Consider the following 19,943-nt stretch of genomic DNA (forward strand, 5'->3'; position numbering starts at 1 on the left):
CTGGAGATTTTTTTTTAAACGCTTTGGCATTTTGTCTTCTGTAACGGAGCTTGGATAGAACAGATTTGTTTCCTCATACAGCGATCAGATCCAGTATCTCCCGTACGGTCCATGCTGAAGCTCTTTTTGGATTTGGGACTGCACTGCCACCCATGCTGATCAGAGCTCCATGCTGGGCAAACAGGAAATGAAAATCAAAATTTTGCGGGGCTTTTCCTGTTTACCTGGCCACTGCATCCGAGTTCAGATTGCTGTCCAGAGCGGTCACAGTGGTGCACTGCGGGATACCACCCGGAGGCCAATACCGTCGATTTGTGGCCACATTAACCCTAATCCGATATGTTAATACCGATTTTAGCGCTACTCCTCTCATCGGGGAGGAGTACAGAAACCGATTTAAAGAGCCCTTTATATCGATATAAAGGGCCTTGTAGTGTGGACGGGTACAGCGTTTAATCGGTTTAACGCTGCTAAAATCGGTTTAAACACGTAGTGTAGACCAAGCCCTAGTCTACGCCCTGTTGATGCCATAACTAAAAAGGCACCTCCTCCAGAAATTCTGGAAGGGTCCTAAGTAAGAACCATTAACAACAATGAGTCTCCAGCCTATACTAGAATCATATTGTCCTTAACCTTCTCCTTATATTTCATCCTCCCCAGAACTTCCATGTATTATCTCTTTACATGCCTTTTTCACAGCTCTTCATGGGCTGAAAGCTTCCCTGCATCCCACACCATGTCTAACCTCTCTCTCTAGAGTGCTTCTCCAGCAAGCAAGTTCTGATGTCCACAATTCAAGAAAGATGTTGATAATTGCACAGAGTTGAGAGAAAAGCCACAAGAAAGATTGGAAAAAGAGGCCTGTAGTGAGGCGATGGGATACTCCACAGCCCCGCTGAGAGACGAGCCTCCCCTAACACCAAGGTGGGCGGAGCCACTGGGTCCTGCGCCCGTCCCTCAGAGGTCATGGCGCAGACCCGGAAGTATAAAAGCTCACCTGCAGAGCTCAGTGAAGAACCAGCCACCGCAGAGGCCAGATGTCTGTGACCGAGCTCCCTCTTGGGAGACAGCCTGCCCCGTGCCAGCTACCCCAAGGAGGACTGGCCGAGCCTGCCCCGTGCCAGCTACCCCGAGGAACCGATGCTGTTCGAGACAGCCGAGGATGCTAACATGACCCAGGTACCCTACGAGGTGGAGTGCAGAAGTAGCCTGGAGGCAGCCGACCCCACTCTGGCTGCAGCACTGTCTGAACCTATGTCAGTGTGTTGCGGCCAGGATCCCCGCTGACAGCAGCGAGTCTTTGCCACTGCTAGGGCCCCGGGCTGGGACACAGTGGAGTGGGAGGGCCTGCATCCCCCCTGCCACCCATCCCTTGGGTGGCAGACTCCCCCTTTTCCCTGGCCTGGAGAGGCTAGGACCTTCTGTTATGTAACTACTGACTCGGCCCCTGCTTAAAGGCCTGAGTCTCTGACTGTTTGCTTGTTGCCCCGCCCTGATCCAGGGCCTGGGCCACCATTTGACTATTGACTCAGCCCCCGCTCCAAGGGCCTCAGCCCCTAACCGAGTCTGCGTTATTCCCCCCGACTGCAGAGCCGACAGCCAGCAAACTAGAGCAAGGCGGTGGGATACCCCACAGCCCCGCTGAGAGACAAACCGTAGCAAAGCCGCTCCACAAGGCCTTACAGTGACAGACTCAAGAAACTCAATCTCTTTACTTTAAAGAGACAAAAGTGACTTGATCACAGTCCATAAGTAACTACATGGGGAAAAAAACTTTGATAATAGGTTTTACAGTCTAGCAAAGGTATAACAAGATCCATGGCTAAAAGTTGAAGCTAGATAAATTCACACTAGAAATAAGACACAAAATAGAAAGAGTCATTAATCACTGGAACAATTTACCGAGGATTGTGGTAGATTCTCCATCGCTGGCAATTTTTAAAGCAAGATTGGATTTTTTTCTAAGAGACATGCTCTTGTTCACACACAAATTAATTCACGGAAGTCCTAGGGTCTGTGTTACACAGGTAAGACAAGATCATCACAGTGGTCCCTTCTGGCTTCATAATCTAGTAATAAAAATAAGCAGCTGCTCTTCAACTCTGAGAAACTTACCCTAAACAAAATATCTGAACATTGCAGTTCACCTAGCATTAGTTTTGCTATGACACTGCTTTCAAGCTATAACAGAAAAATGTGTCCACAAATTAGAGTTAAAGGGAAAGAAGTCTGATATGTTATTTGGAAGATTCATATGATCACCACGGTTTGGGCTTGTTGTCAACCCTTGCTCTATGTTTTAGGTATAAATACAATATATTTTCTGCTTAGAGGATCTTTGTAAATTTCATTTCTCTTTCTCCCACTTCTCTTACTCCAAAATAATTATTGTTAAGACTGAGAAATTATCCAGTTTTTTTCGAAAGTGTTACTGCGTTGCAATTCACATTTTATACACTTACTAACATTTTAACTTTCTTGCCTCCTATTGGTCTTCAGGTACTGTATTGGGCTAGGTAAATAATTGTCAGTTTTTAAAAAAAATCATACAAATTAAACAAAACTAGCTCACAGAGTTAATGTTGGAGCACAATGAATTATTTCAAACATGTGAAGAAACTACACTAAATCCTGTAAGTTATTAGAAAGTACTTCAAATATCTACTTCTTTATGTATATATAGCAGTCACTCTTGAAAGGCTTCTTCCATTCTAAAAGAGAGTTTGAGAGATATTTCCTATATATAAATGGGGAGTATCATTAGAACTGGGAATCTCTCAAAACTAGAGAAACTTGTATCATATATTTCTTCTTTTGGGGTTAATTTTATAAGCATACGTAATTTTAAGCTCCAGAACAGTTTTCAAGCTTAAACTTACAAGATTTCCCTCCAGATTTTTCAGCTGTTGATTAATCTCTTTAAGTCGGTTTTGTTGCTCACGTTGCTCATGTGTGTCTCGCAGGGCCTTCTCACCTGGAACTGCTTCCAAACTTCTGTTTGCATAAGCCAGAGATTCCTGACAAAAGTAAGAGTGAACACAGCTAAAACATCTTAAAATATATGTGTTAAAGCAGAAAAAAAGCTAATTAGACCTTTACAGAAAAAGGTGAGAGAACATAAATATTTATGCAAAATTGATTAGTTTCACATTTTGGTCAATGTATGTTAATAGTATTTAAATATCAAACAGTATTTTTTCCAAAAAGAGTATTAATTTACTCTGTTCAAACTTGTAAAGGAGAAGAATAAACATTCATATTGAAGATTTCACGGAGGGAGGACTTTTCAACAGCACACAGCACTGGTTTAACTCCAGTTGACTTCCGTGGGACCAGTTAGGACAATGCTGAGTGCTTTTGAAAATCTCAATTAAAATGTTTCTCTCCGATACGAAGCCTGAGTAAACAGCCTTTGCACAATGGATCTATGTGGGGACATGAAAGACAAAACCCATCCCCTAACCCAGAGCTAAGCCATGCGGCACACATGCAGCTGGACTGCAACCACTACTACAGAGCAAATATTCAGTAGTCTGGGAACAGATTCTAATGTTTTTACGCACAGTATTACCTTAATTATTGAAATCAACTGGACTGTTCGCGGGATCAAGGTAACATTCAATGTAAGACCAGAATGGAATCTAGCCAACAGGGAATGCTAAATATTGACAAAATCGCAAATCTACAAATGACAAAAACAGAGTTTGCCTTTGGTAACCAAGGATTCGGTATAAGAATCCAAGTCATAGTGTAGTCAAAGTAAGAGCAAAAAAAATTGCCAAACTCTAATTACCTTTAACCCAAGAGAGTATGTCCAACACTTTAAATAAAATCCTAGTCTAATTAATCACTCTTATTTTCAAAAGCAACTCATCAATTCCTGATTAACATATATTCCTCAGTAAAGGAAACTAAGTACAGGAACTCCTTATTTAACGTTGTAGTTATGTTCCTGAAAAATGCGACTTTAAGCGAAACAATTTTAAGCGAATCCAATTTCCCCATAAGAATTAATGTAAATGAGGGGGTTATGTTCCAGATATATATAATGTTATATAACACACAATATACATAACAATATATATAATGTTATATAACACACACACACACACACACAGTATAAATGTTAAACAAACAATTTAATACTGGTACACAGTGATGATGATTGTGAAGCTTGGCTGAGGTGGAGGAGTCAGAGGGTGGGATATTTCCCAGGGAATGCCTTACTGCTAAATGAACTAGCAATTAACCCTCAAGGGTTAACTCTCACAACACTCTACAAGGCAGCAGGAAAGGAGGGAGGGCAGAAAGACACACATACCCTGTGTGTGAGAGAAAAAATATGCATTTCTCCTTTAAGTAGCTGACCCCAGGCTTAAGTACACTGCCTTGTTAATTAAATCAGCTTGCTGAGATCGCAGCTACTGCCTAGAAGCTCCCTCACACCATTGTGTGTGTCCCCCCCCTCCGCTCTATGGAATCTGGGGTAAGCAGGATGCAGAAGCAGGGGGCAACACCCTGACATTAGCCCCACTCTTCCCCCTTCCCCTGTACAGCAAACAGGAGTCTCTGGGAGCAGCTGCAAGGCAAAAGGCATGAGCAGCACATGGCAGTGGAGGGAGGGACAGCTGCTCCACAAGGAACTTAGGGGAGTGGGGAGCTGATAGGGGTCCACCCTAGGTTCCTGGTTCCAACCACCCACCAACTAGATGCAACGGGCTGCTCTTCCTGCAAGCAGTGGACAAAACAGGTGGCTGCCAAACAACGTTAGAAGGGAGCATTTCACAACTTTAAACAAGCATGTTCCCTAACTGATCAGCAACTTAATATCAAAACAACGTTAACCGGGAGGACTTTAAGTGAGGAGTTCCTGTACTATACTTAACTGGAAAGAGGGACAGTTTTCTAGATTTAATGATTCAGATGAAAACTTCTCAGCATATAGGCTACAGTTTGTAAAAAGTGTGACTGTTTAAAAACAATATATTTTCTGGCCAAAATGCATATGACAAATAAGTGACTTTAAGGGGCTTTAAACCATAACACCAGTGAATCATGACATATGGAGTTTATTTCTCAGAGTGAGTATTTGACAGTACAAAAGCTATCACACAATGGCTCCCAGTATCACAATTCCAAGAAATCTCAAGCACAGCGGAAGAAGGTATAAGAGTCATCTATTGAAGCCTGCAATCTCCTCAAACTGAACCAGCTTAACCCTCAATAGGGTGAGCTATCTTCAGCCAAGATTCTCAATAATGACCACCTATGGCTAGGTACCTAAATGCATATTTAGCTCTCTACATAAGTGGACTGAAGTCAACAGGCATGCACGATTAACATCTTTGCAGGGTAGAATACCAAGAACTGCACCACATATCTCTATTTCTATACATTAATTCAATATACCAGTATATCATCTTCATATTTTCAATATGAATGGAGAAGTGGCTCAAGAAACCAATAATAAAGATTAAAAGTTACTCCTCTTCAGGCACAGCATTTATTCGGAGTTGATGTACGGCTTTTTTTCTCCCATGACTGCAATGTAAGAAAACCCATTTATTTGGCAAAATAGAAAAGATTGTGACTTTACATTTTTTTTACAAATTACACCTATTTCTGCAATGAAATCAAATTTCAAAATCCACCTTCATAATCTGCATACTTACAGAGATGGTGCCAGTTCTATGGATACCATTCAGTGTGGATTATAGCTGTGATTATAATTTGTTTAGGAAAATAACTGTTACAAGATATATAGAGAGGGAGAACACAGTTAGTGGTACTGCAAGGTCACTAAACATTATATTGTATTTCCCACTCATTTTGCTTCACTATTAATTTTATTTGAGGTTTTGAGTTTATGGATAGCAGTGGATATTTTAATATGAATTTCGACTTCAATGAATAGAGCTTAAATTGCATGTAAATCTGCAAAATATGTTTTTATCTCAATATGACATAGCTTTAAAAGGGTAATGATGAGAGAAGCCACTCAACTCAAAAGTTATTGGCTCCAAGTTCCATTTTTTCCCCCTGCACATTGTCCTGAACAAGACTTTTTACTGGCATTGTTCCTGGTCCTGCAAACACTTACATACATGCTTCACTTCATGCTCATGAGAAGTCCCACTGCATAGTGCTTGGAGGAGAAATAATAGATGTGGAAGGTAACTGTGACATATTTCCATCCCCACCCCCATCATTTCACCCCATTATAGTCACTCAACATGTTTGAGTCTTGTTGCTTTTCTGGTATATGCTATATGGTCCTATGAGGAAGAAGGGCATATTTGGGTTACCTAAAGCTACTACTTTATCCTACTCCAAACATGTCTTTAAAAACTCTGCTGTAATGCCTACCAATCCCTGCCAGCTGACAATCACTAGGCAGACAGTGAACTATGAGTCTATGCCTACTGTTTAACATTTCAAAGCTGCTTGTTTCAATGTTTGCTCATGAACCCCTTCTCCTCATGCCCAAATCTATCTGTTCCAGCCACTTGTTTCTTGTCATATGTCTTTTTACTTCATTTCTGAAAAACAAGCACATATTGTCTGAATTCTCAAACAGGGCCCCTAGGCACTACCATAATACAAATAAATAATTATAATAATTATAAAATAGTAATAAAAGGTCAAATTAGTCCAAAGCAGCATGTCTTGTTGGGAACAGTTTCAACAGGAGAAATTAAGAGTCTAACTCTATATATTCCAATGATTAAGGCACTCCTCAGGGAGGTAGGAGATTCACGTTCAAGTCCCTGCTCTGAACCAGAAGACAGATGATTTGAACCTGGGTCTCCTACATTTTGGGTGAGTGTTCTAACCACTGGGTATTTGACATAAAGGCAGGGGAGTACAACCTCCTCCTCCTTCTCCTGTCTTTTGTGCAGGGTATGCATGCTCAGGGCACATAAACAGACCCACTTAAGAAAAATATAACAGGGAAACCATGAGTTAGGGTTACATTAACAATTCTGACACATACCTTACAGTCAACTTGTATGAATACACAAAACAGACTATTTTTTCCACTGCCCAGCACAGAAATAGTCAAATATGTATTCAAACATCATTCAGATGATTATTGAAATGTTTACTATATCGAAGCTATGACAATTTGAATATTTTTAAACAATTGTAAGGGAATTAAATGTGTGTAAATTTGAGAAGTTATCAGAGGTAGAACTTATTATCTAGGTAGTTCATTAGCAAGACAGATTGAATGGATTACATGATTTGTTATTGCAGCTTAGTGAAAAAGGAATATAAACACTATGACTATTTCTCTTTAGAATTATTGTTGTGCACCAGCAGCACACACAGAACACAGAATTAAACAAAGTTAAGAGCCTGACCCTTTCCCCACTTAAATCAATGGCAAAATGGCAATTGTCTTCAATGAGAGCAAGACTTAACCTCAAGACAAACCATGTACCACAAAAAAGCACAAAGACAACCAGGCAACAATGTGGTTACTCAACAACACAGCAGATTTTGACTTTTGTACATATGTAATATTAAAGGACTTCAAAACTAGTGAGGACTAACAGTAAAGGTCAGTACAAGAACTATGCTTAGATGGATTTAAAAATGGAAGGATTGAAATTTGCCAGATCAGGATGACAAGGGCATTTGAGGCATAGAAGGAAGCACAATGGAAGGGAAGGAACATGCAAATGAGATTGTCAGAAAGAACTCAGTAGAGCAGTGAGGGATGAGAAAATATTGGCAGGAGCAGAGCTGGGCAGAACTGTGAAGGTCAAAGCAATCACCTTATAATTTATGTCAGAAGGAAGACAAAGCTAAGGGATGAGTTGAAGAGGAGGAGATGTAGTCAAAGCAGTGGGCAAGCAAGATGATGTCAGTAAGAACAAGTTTAGTTAGACTGCAGGGGTACAATGTGGAAGGCAAAAAAGGAGAATGTACAGTAATCTGAATTATGGATTAATAAAGCCTCAAAAGGGATTTTAACTTTAGAGATGAAGAAAGGACAGAATTTAGAATTGTTGTACACCAGGGGTAGGCAACCTATGGCACATGTGCCAAAGGCGGCACGTGAGCTGATTTTCAGCGGCACTCACACTGCCCGGGTCCTGGCCACCAGTCCAGGGGGCTCTGCGTTTTAATTTAATTTTAAATGAAACTTCTTAAATCTTTTATAGACCTTATTGATTTTATATACAACAATAGTTTAGTTATATATTATAGATTTATAGAAAGAGACCTTCTAAAAACATTAGAATATATTACTGGCACGCAAAACCTTATATGAGAGTGAATAAATGAAGACTCGGCACACCACTTCTGAAAGGTTGCCGACCCCTGTTATACACAAAAAAGAAAGTATCTGGCAAGGGTATGGCTATAAGGTGGGGAGTTAGGGGGAAAGTGAGGAAGAGGAGAAAAGAATAATGTTACCAAAAGGTAATGAGCTGAGTAACAGTGAAGATGGAAAAGATGACAACCCAAGATGACCACCATTTCCCAAATACTGCACTCTTTACTCTGACAAAGACACCTGATAAAATACATTTTGCCCTGAAATTCTCTTGTGGCACAAACAGGTCCTTTGATTACAAGTCCCATTGATCTACCAATGCTGTTAAACTGCTTCTAAACAGCATCCATTACTGAGAGTATACGTACCTGCTCATCTAATCCACCATGCTAGTGGGCATGCTAGGAGCACACACTGCCAGAGGATTCTTTAATGAAAACATGAGCTCCCTAAGCAACCTTTTGCTCTTTTGACAAGTTACTTATATAATTCATCTGGTTATTGTAGCTGACTGCTGTGACTAAGATGTCCAGTTTTTCTAATGAAATAAGCCCCTATCAAAGATAAATGGAGATCCAAGAGGTTTGCTGTGACTGCCTTCATATCATAATTAGGACTCGGTATCTGTCATGGAGGTCGTGGAAGTCACGGATTCCGTGACTTTCCGCAACCTCCGTGACTTCTGCAGGGGCTAGGATGGCTGGCCCCACAGCCACCCAAGCTGCTGGCTCCAGGGCCATCAACTCATGTGGCCCTCAGGACAGCCATATCAACCGTTGCTCCGGCGGCCTCTGGCAGCAGTCCCAGGTTGGCCGGAGCAGCTGTAGTCCACAGCCCTAGGCAGCAGTCCCGGGCTGACTGGCTGGAGCAGTTGCGGTCCAGGGCAGCTGTCCCTGGCCAGCTGGAGCAGCTGCAGTCGACGGCCCTGGTCAGTGATCCCCAGGCAGCTGGCCAGAGCAGCCATGGGTCGCAGCCCCTGGCAGCAGGTGTCACTGGCCCTGGGCACACACCCCCCAGGGTCGCCCCAACACTGCCATTTAGAAGTGAACCCTCCCTCCATGGCTCTTCAGAGCCTCTCCCACAAGATTTAATCACAGGAATTTTTAGTATAAGTCATGGACAGGTCACAGGCCATGAATTTTTGTTTATTGCCCATGACCTGTCCACAACTTTTACTAAAAATACCCATGACTAAATCATAGCCATAATCACAATCAAGCATGCAGATGTTCTGAGACACTCCTTGTTCACTGATTCTGGGTTTACTTTATTCCCAGATTAGTTTTCCAGTTCTTCAAGTTGGCATTTGTAATCACCATACCAACTCTGCATCCAGTTGTCCCAACCTAGCAAACAGACAATAGTGTGTCTTTAGTTAATGAGGTCAGACAATTTATTCTACCCTATAAATCTTACGTTTCCCATCCCATTTTTTCAAAATTGTATTAAGCTGAATCGATATTTTTAAGGAACACAAAACAAATTAAGAGACAGGCATTTGTAAAATTATTTAATTAAGATGGCATAAGGAGAAATGCTTCTGATAGAAATAAGGTTTTCATGAGAACCATTTCTAAGTAAAAAAAGAATATTAACCAATATCCAACTGGACTGATTGCAAAGAGATTAATAAAGTACACTTCTGTAATACCCAAACTGCAGTACTGTAGGTTTAAAGCCAGTTGTTAATGATTTCAGAAACAAAGTCACAGCATAATTCCTAGAACCTGAAAATATAGCTAACAGTGACAAGAAGCAGTTCTCTCCAGGAGCTTATGGTAATTAAATGTTTGTAAATGATACAATTTGATTTTGGGAATCTACTTTGAAAGTACAATTCTTGGCAGAAAAAATGGACAGATTTATTACACACACTGGAGGCTAAATTTCTTAAATTAGTGATAGTATTCTAAACGGAAACAAAAACAGATGATTTAGAAACGACAACCATGTTCTTTTTATTATTCATCATCATGACTACACTATTCTTTCTTCAGAGACTATGGGTGATATTCTTGCCCCAAAGAAGCAAATGGGAGTTTTGCCATTGACTTCAGTGAAGCCAGGATTTCACCTCATGAGTCAAATTCATCTCCAATAGGAGTTGCACCCATGTCAGAAGAATTTAGACTTTGTGCTGCACTGAATTAAGCTACATGGCAGAAATTCTATCTCGGGCTTACAGACACCGTTTATAAATTTGTTGCTCTTCATTGCAAAAAAAACCAAAAAAAACAAACAAAAAAAAAACCCTAATGCTCCCTCACACAGCAAATTTCCTACATTTCTGTAAGCTGTCTTAACCACGAAGCTCAGAGTCCTGTGCCACAAGCAGGGCTGAAGCCTGGAATCCTGAGGAGGGCTGAAGGTTGGAGCTCTGCACCCCAAGGGGGCTACAGGCCCAAACCCCACAAGGCTGGAGGTAAAGGGATCCGAATTTTTTCGTGCGCGCGTGGATGGTGATGGGTGGGAAGAGATCACAATTTTTTTTAAAGTCCAAATGGGGTTGCCAGCACAAAAAGTTTGAGAAACACTGCCCTAAAGTTTTAAATTGTTTTATTTTTGAGTGAAGGTATGTAAAAAAAAAATCTACATTTATAAATTGCACTTTCACGATAAAGATATTGCACTATAGTACTTGTATGAGGTGAACAGAAATACTCTTTTATCTGTTTTACAGTACAAATATTTGTAATAAAAAATAATATAAAGTGAGCACTGTACACTTGGTATTCTGTGTTGCAATTGTAATCAATATATTTGAAAACGTAGAAAACATCAAAAATATTTAAATAAATGGTATTCTATTATCAACAGTACGATTAAAACTGAAATTAATCGCAATGTAATTTTTTTAATCTTACAATTAATTTTTTTAATTGCTTGACAGTCCTAGTTCTAATCCCTGCTCCAAAGCAGACCCACTGGGGATTTGATACTGGGCCTCCCATAGCCCGAGTGAGTGCCCTAACTACTGGTTTATATGGAATAAGGGGGAGTACCACCTCCTCATTTTCTGTGCAAAAGGACTGACTTGGCTTAGATCCCTAACTCTAGGAGACAGTTTGCAGAGATAAGTGCCTCCTGTTGAATAGCCTTGGGCACTTAACTCCCATTGAGGGCCAGGATTTAGGCTATACATCTCTTCTCAGCATTTCATACTGGCTCGCTTAGGCAGCTCCTTGCTCAGTGTGATAGCTTTTGTGAATCCCATTTGTAGATCCCTAATTCACCACATACATTGTATAAGCAGCCTCAGTGGGCTCTGGGCTGAAGTGCCCACGGGGAAGCCATTACCTAATATTAGGCACTACAACACTAAGCCTAAATTGTGGATCTGGCCAAATAATAGTCCCAGGGAGAATATATGCTAGAGCAATGACACTCAAACCTCAGTGGTTCAGGAGCAAAATTAGCAATCAACATTACCCAAAAGAGAGTCACAATCGTGTGAATTCATTGTTTCATCTACTACAGTACTATATATTCATATTTAAACAGTATGATGGGAAATATTTAGTGTACACACACACACACACACACACACACACACACTATTCTCACAGCAAATAAGATAATACCCTAGTGCCAGTTGATAACTTAACTGGTTAATAACATAGTAAAAGGATCCTGATGGTTAATAACTTGCATTGGGTAATAATTAAACAATACAGTGTTTTGACACCCCGTGCTGCAAAATGTTGCAGGACACATTAAAGAGCCACTTGCAGTTCATGAGCCACAGTCTGGGTTTCACTGTGCTATAGTAGGTTGAATAGCTCTGCCAAAAACAGCTCTCTGGGTTGCAGGGGCCCAGATGCCCGAATGTCTCTCCATTACTCTAGGACATGCCACAGAAGCCAATCTCTCTCCTGCAGCTCTCTCAGCCCTTTATAGGAATCACCTGAACCCTTCCCAGCTGATCCGATAATTGAATGTGGCTGGTTGTCCCCAGATGTCCAGTCCTTAAAGGGGCAGACTACCTTGTTACACAATTACAGCATCCCATTTTTAATTGAGGAGGGGGTGGGGAGCAAAAAAGATAGTGCATGCTTTTTCAAAGTGTCATAGAAGTATATTAACAGTTACATATAGTGAGATGCAGGCTGCACAGGAAAAAGACAACTATATAGAGAGAGCTTGCAGTTCAACTATACAGTACGGTTTGGGGAGAAGTTAAAACAAAATAGCAGATGCTTGAAAATGTTCCAAATTATCACACACATTAGCCACAACATCATTTGGCCAGAATGCTTGGTGCAAGACGAACTGTTCCCAAAAATGATCTTAGGAAGTACTTATGCTAGTTTAGGTTTCTAGAAATAAAGTAAGGGATTTATTTTGTTAGAAAAACAGGAAATGCCATGAAAAAATTGAAAAAGGTATCAGAGGATACTCCAGTTTGCTCTGAAGAAGGATCAGTTGCACTGTTGTTGCTTTAGTTATTTTGTTTTAGAAGTTCACAGAAACCTCAAAAGCACAGATGTTTCTTCTTTGTATCCACAGTGATTAAAAATATATCAATCCAGGCAAAAGAGAATGAAGTGCAATGGAAAGAGCTAGATTAATATAGATATAGTTCTAAACAGTCCTGTACCCTGAAATATTTTAGTATAACATGTTTCTGTTGTCAAATATTTAGACCCCTAGTCAAATTTAGTATTTTTATATTAAATGATAGCATCTGATAGGGTTCATGTTTTATTTTGACATCCTATATATTGAAATCATATCTTAGTTCTATCAACAAGATCCTCTTTTTTAAAACTGACAGAGTAGCATTTGGGACAGTCTCCAGTTACAGGAAATTGTTATACTTCTGGGAGTGGGATGAGGGGGGAAAGCGGGTTGTCCATCTGAAAATCTAACTTAGAAAAGAGAACCCTCTGAAAAATGTTTGACTTGGTGCTTTAAAAACAACAAACACAACACTTCTCTGAACATTCCAGTTGCACGGTGCACAGTTCCAGGCCCCACTACACTCCAAGCATCATTCTGAAGTGATCACACAGAAATGAGCCTCCACTCGGGACATAGACAAAATGGATCTTTCCCTGCCCCTTAGCAAGATACTTGTTGCCCAAGGGAAAGCCCAATGGGTGGGAGACAGGCGATGTAGACTTAATACTTCTACTCACTTGTGGTAATAATTCTGTAGTATTTTTAGTAAAATAATTGTGTGCCCTTCACAATCCTCATTACTGAAACAGACCTTTATCCTCCTACCTGAGGAAGGAGACAAGTATCAGCCCCACCCCCCATTTTACAGAAAAAATAACCGGAACGTTAAACAAGGTGGTTTCTGGCTGAGCTGGGAATAGAAGCTCAGGATGAAATCTTGGGCCCACTGAAGTAAAAGGGAGTTCTGACAGAAACTTCAGGGGCCCCCAAGTTTTCGCCCTAGGTCTCTAATATGGCAACTCCAAGTCTCATCCACTTAGCCACACAGCCTCTCAAAAAGAATTTGTCAAATCTGTGTCCTTAGCCTGGGAGGTCTGTAACATGAGGTGGTTCCTGCATGTGTAACTCATTGTTTTGATATGCTACACATCCCCCCTTTACTATCTGGCCCACAGAGGAGAACAGCCTACCAGACTGAAAATCTCTTCCATTTGGCCAGGTAGGTAACCCTGGTGGCAGGTTTCCTACTGCCAGGGAGGACTTGTCTGACAGGGTCCAAACAGGAGAGCTCCATCAGGTTCAGCCATGGAGCTAACACGCCATGAGGTGCAACAAATCGAGGTTTGGGTGCTGCAGACGGCTGTGATTCTGAGTTAACAAGTCCGGGAAGAGTGGTAAGGTAATCGGGGCTTCCACAGGCATTTCGAGGAGGGGTGTATACCAGTATTGGCAGGGCCAGGCTGGAGCTATTAATATCACCGAAGCTTCAACCCTTCATACTCTGAGGAGCACCTTGTGAACGAGAGGAATGGTAGGGAACACATATAGGAGGTGGTCTCCCCACAGGAGGAGGAATGCACCCACGATGGACCCTAGGCTGTGATTCAGGAAGAAGCAAAACTGCTGACACTTCCTGTTGTGTCCTGTTGTGTTGCATGTACGAGTGGTCATATGTCCCAGGAGTTTCAGGCAGTTTCAGGGAATTCCTTGCTGTGGTGGTAGGGAACTGCCTGAGACTTCGAATGATATCACCTACGGCCCAGAATCTCGCTTCTGGGAGGTATGTCTAGGCCTGTGTCGAGTCCAGTACTGCCCAGGATGGAAGGTTCTCACTTAATAAACAGCTATTCAGTATTTTGCTTCAACTTCATTTTTTCTAATGTGTGGTGCAATGCTTTATTTACTGCACACTATTCAAATCCTGTAACACAGAATTGTTAATTTTCTCCTGGGTTTTCTGTGGTGATCATACCTATAGTATCAGAGTGCTTCACAAACATTAATTTTCAAAGCATCCTTGCAAGGCAAGGGACGGGGGTATTATTCCCATTTTATAAGTGAGGAACTGAGGCACAGAGAGATTATGGTGACCAGTTCCCACTAATTTTAGGAGCCCAATTTGAGATACTGAGGTCCTGATTTTTCAGAGCACTTAGCATTACACATCATTTTATACATTCAAAGCAAAGTTTCCACTGACTTCAGCTGCCATTGGGAGTATTCAGCATTTTTATAAGTCAGATCCTAGGGTCTCACTTTGGGCACCCAGAAGATGAGAAACGCACAATTAGTGACCATCTGTGGAAAAAAATAGTTTGGTTTACGTGACTTGCCTACCATCACATGAGAACTCTGAGGCAAAGATAGGGATAAAATCTAAATCTCCAGGGCAGCATTCAACTGCTTTAATCGTGAGACTATCAATTCTCTTCCCACAATCCCATAACTCCTTCACGAATCACTTAACTGCTGCAACATATGAGGCAGAGGTTCTACAAACAATCAGACACTTTCAATACATAAACTTGAGTCATCCCCAGAGCAGGTGCATTCTGTGCAGTGATGGAGGCAGGCATTTTGTGGAAAACATAGCATGCCATCATGTAATTAAAGACATAATGCAGAAATGCCCAAGCAGGCTAAATTAAGGTTATGTAGGCAACTTCAATTCTAGCATTTCCTAACTTTCGAGTGCTTGACTTTAGAACCTTAATGTTATTTTACCATAGTTTTTGTGTTTCTAAAATTAATATAACTTCAAAGCTCACTTTGAGTGATTACTACTAACTGTAGCTTATCTACCAAATGATGGTGTGTGGAAGGCAAGTGCTAAAAGAAGGTGCGTTTTTTTCCTGGTTTATTCTTTAATATTTTCCCTTTTTTGGTAACTGTATTTAGGCACTTTTTATTTGCTTAGCATTTGGCTAAATGATGAAGCATGCAAAACACCGTAACTCCATGCCCTTGCATGTATTATTGGTTACCTAATCTCATATTATATACGCTCATCCTCCTATAAATCTTCAGCAGTACAATCGGTGAAAGAGATGCTCTTATCCTGGGGCACATTATATCTACTGTGGAGCAGATCTGTCACAGTTAAAATTTATAAATCAAGTTATTCATTCTAAAAGTTCAACACAGTGATTACAGGAAAGGGAAAATCCCCAGGGCATTCAACAGGAAATACTTGAAGCAAATGTTCTCTTCTTTCAAACCCCAATAACTATTATTATTTTTCAAGCACCCAGAAACGTGCTAGTTGCCTTACAAAGCACTGAAAAGACAGTGACCTTAGAGTAGGGTGACCAGACAGCAACTGTGAAATATCGGGACAAGGGTGAGGGGTAATAGGAGCCTATATAAGAAAAAGACCCAAAAACTGGGACTGTCCCTATAAAATCAAGACATCTGGTCACCTTACCTTAGAGTGTACAACCTAAATACAATATGACAAACATAAGGGTTACATAGACAATAGAAAGAAGGGAAAGGAGAAGCAAGGATAGAAATGGGTGATAAGTTCTGTTTCCTTTATTGTTTAGTTTGATTACCTTTCTTCAACCTCAGTTCTGTAGGAAACATGGCAAAATGAGTTTTTAATGAGGGATTTCACTGACGTCAGGGATGTTGGTTGACAAACTGGAGAAAGCATTCCAAGAATAAGGGACAGAAGGGAGGCCCTGTCACAAAACTAAATAAAGGGGGTATCAAGGCTGAAATCGCTTATGGAGCAGAGGAAAAGCGAAAGGAAACCAACTCAGTGATGTAAAGAGGGGTTATGTGATAAGGCCTTGAAGGCAAGTACAAGAAGTTTGAATTGCAGTGGAGTGGCTCAGAGGAGACAACACCTTGAAGCAACAGACAAGAAAGACTTTTGGCAGCAGCAATTTGAATGAACAGGAGGAGCAGAGGCTAGTATTGAAACATCCAAGATGAAGAGATTGCCACAGTTGAGGCAGGAGATGATAAGGCTTTGGACATATCAAAAAGGGTGGATTTTAGAACCGTTTTGGAAGAAAAAAAGTTACCTGACCTTGCCCTTTTTAAAGGACTTTTGGGAGAGAAGGAGACGTAGGACAAAAACTTTCTCAGTCTTTTGCTCTTCATAGACTACTGCAGTTTTCCCAGGTCAGCTTTATCCTGAAGTCCACACAAAAAATAGAACCCTCTCCGAAGTTGGCTTTTCTATCTCTCTTCTGTAGATGTGAAAAGATTCCCTAGTGTTCTGAGGTAATAAGGATTACTTGTTGCTCTTGTCTATTTAATAAAAAGTGACTGTCAAAAAGGCATTTGAAAAGGATTGGAGGAAAGGGTTCTGTTGGTGTTAGGCTGCAGAAGATCAAGGCTTCATTAGGAGTGAGGTGGTGAGAGGATTATATATGTACAGGATTATATATGTACAGTAATTACAGTTTGAGAACAATTATCTGGGTACCAACTGGTTAACACAAAGTTTAGATAAAACCTATCACCACACTTAAATAGAGAGTATGAAAGGATGCTGGACTGAATTAATGAAGTCCTTTTAAAGGGCTCAGTTGTTAGGTACATTTCATCCAAATGGCTCTCTTGCTAGAAAGAATATTTGCGTAAAAACAAAGATACCATATAAAACCTTGCAAATAATTTCCTAAATAAGAATGTCAAAAAAAACCCAACCCCTTTATGTACTTCAAAACTGCCAGTTTATGATCAATTTGTAATCAGTGGTATAGAATATTTATTTATGGAATTAAGACACTCTACAGTTCTTTAGTTTTCATAACATACCTAAAAGGTAATGAAATGTTTTTAAACTGTCTAAAAAGCACATATACACAGTATTTCAGATGTGTGGTGGTGGTGGTGTTTTTTGTGGTCAAGTCAACTCAAAAACTTTAGAGCATTTTTCTGCAAAAGCAATGATAGGTCCAACGTGGCCAAACATAGTGCTTCTTATCATGAATAGTCCAATTGACTTCAACTGGACTGCTCATGGTTGTGAGTGTTATTCTGGATAGTGTTTGCAGGATTGGACCCATAAGCCTAAAAACAATGTATATTAACCATATTTATGAATGTGATTAAATTAACAAACAGTGGGGGTTGCTGCTTCACACACTAAAACATCTGTTCCTAGTAGCGCATTAACATCAGTATCAGGAAGAGCTTCCTCCTGCACTCGTACAGTTGGAGGAACATTTCTATTATTCTGACAAAATGTCAGAAACAGGATGCCAAAAAGGAGATAATTCAGAATAATGTAAAAATAAAACTAATGATACAATTTAAAAAAACTGTAAACCTCAAGGGATAAGACAAATTCACTTCTCTTTAGCTCAAAGAGATTTTTGTTTCTCTGATAGATGACTGAGGACATATGGTTTTGCAAATGTATGGCTCTATAGAAACATCTGTTCCAACAGCATGGTAGATGTAATACAAGAGAACAAATTTGTGTAAAGAGATGCAAAAATTGGGATATGTCACTTCATTTACTTTTGTTTACAAGAATGAACACTGTACTATACATTTCTAGTCAGCATTTTCAAAAACACACACCAGTATTTTGCTTTAGTCAACTCAAACTTTAGGCCTATTAATTCACAGTACACTACATTACTGGAAAACAAGAATAAGAATTTAGACTCTCCAGGCACAAAATCTGAACAGTTCTTTTTTCCAAGTAAAAGAACTTTAACACCTTTTACTACTAGCATCCGAAGGGGGATTATCCTCACTACATTTGTTACTGTTTCTAACTGCACATACTTCAGCAACGGATCATGGAAAACCGTCTGAATCTTCAAAAACAAAGAGGAAACTCAATTTTAGTCCCCAAAAGACAGAGCTGTCAGCAACTATGGCAACACCACATTATAAAAGAGCAACTGAAGTCCATTGTATGCTTAATAAAATTCAAGTTACAGTACTCAGATTTTGCATCTGAAACTTCCTGATATATTTAAGTGTATTCTTCACTTTTCTACATGTTTATTTTCATTAAACCTCAATATATCTTCCAAAAAAGAAATCTATAATTCATAGGCATTGTGCATTACTGTACCTGATAAATTTGGCTTGGGACTTTTGAGCAGGAGCTGTGACTTGCAGAGAAATCTCCATTAGAGAGTACTACTTGGAGTTTAGCATCTATTTCACTTAGGTGATGATATTCCATTGGTTCAGGTGTGTACCCTTCTCCTGGTATTAGCCAACCAGAGACATCTTCCTATAATAAGTTAAGAGAAATGGTTATTTCATATGACCAAAGAAAACGGCTGTTTAAGGCAAACATCAACATATATTACTTCTCAAATAAATGTTATTTTTAAGAACTAAAATATAGTGAGCTCTCAATCATATGAATGCAAATCTGAGCTCCCCTGAAATTAATGATGTTCCTCTAGTGTACCTGAGAACAACATTTCATCTAATAATTGCAAGCATACATTTTTAATTTTTCTTAAACATAACTAATTAGCAATTTTTAAAAAGTGTATGCAAACCTCCTACATTAAAAAAAATCTACATTCTAAAAAACATACATTTATACTGTCATATTTTCATGAATCATTAAAATTTAACAGAAGAAACATACTGCATATGTACAATACAGTTCTGCAGTAATTATAGCTTCTTCTTTCTAAACAAAGGGTTTTTAAATAAGACAAACATGTCCTCATTAAGTTAGAAATCTTCAAATGAAGTCAGTTACCAGAAAGCAAATAAAAAACTAAACCTCAAACAAATTATTACATGTCAAGAAGTCTATTTAAATCTCAAAAATCTCAGAGACAGTAATCAAATGGAACTCTATCCACAAATATGTCACTGCATAAATAAACAAGAGAAGTTTTAAGTCAAAAGGTAATTTTAAAAAAAGTTTCAAATGATTGAAAATATAGGCTCTGAATAAAGGCTCTCCTTCAAACATAAATACCACCTCATTAATGTAATGTATATGCGAGTTCAAGGGTGTGCATAAGCTTCACATTATAACTTCTCCCCAGGAAATCAGATGCCACAGCTAGCACACCAGTGTTATCTGATAAGCAGAGTGGGAACAGGACAGAAATAAGCAGAATCAAGACAAAAGACTAGCTGAAGGGGAGAAGAATCATGATGGCCTGCTTTTGTGAATGTCGGGCATACAACTGTATGCAAAAACATGTAGTTTGTTTAAGTTAGTATCTGAATCTTTCCTGTACCATAAAACATCATTTAGGGCACGAACAAGACTCTACCATCTCTAACGTGCTGTTTGCTCAAA

At 39.9% G+C, this 19,943-nt stretch overlaps 1 protein-coding gene across 2 annotated transcripts in view; it reads right to left on the minus strand.

Moving 5' to 3' along the window:
- Positions 1-19,943, minus strand: part of FSIP1 (fibrous sheath interacting protein 1) — a 176,854-nt gene that overhangs the window by 116,264 nt on the left and 40,647 nt on the right. For both annotated transcript variants that reach the window (XM_030559426.1, XM_030559427.1), the window contains 2 exons: positions 18,738-18,902; positions 2,880-3,017 (listed from right to left, as the gene is read on the minus strand). In XM_030559426.1, the coding sequence (XP_030415286.1) occupies positions 2,880-3,017; positions 18,738-18,902 (303 nt within the window). The remainder of the gene's footprint in view (positions 1-2,879; positions 3,018-18,737; positions 18,903-19,943) is intronic.

The sequence above is a fragment of the Gopherus evgoodei genome, chromosome 4 (assembly GCF_007399415.2).
Source record: "Gopherus evgoodei ecotype Sinaloan lineage chromosome 4, rGopEvg1_v1.p, whole genome shotgun sequence".
NCBI lineage: Eukaryota > Metazoa > Chordata > Testudines > Testudinidae > Gopherus > Gopherus evgoodei.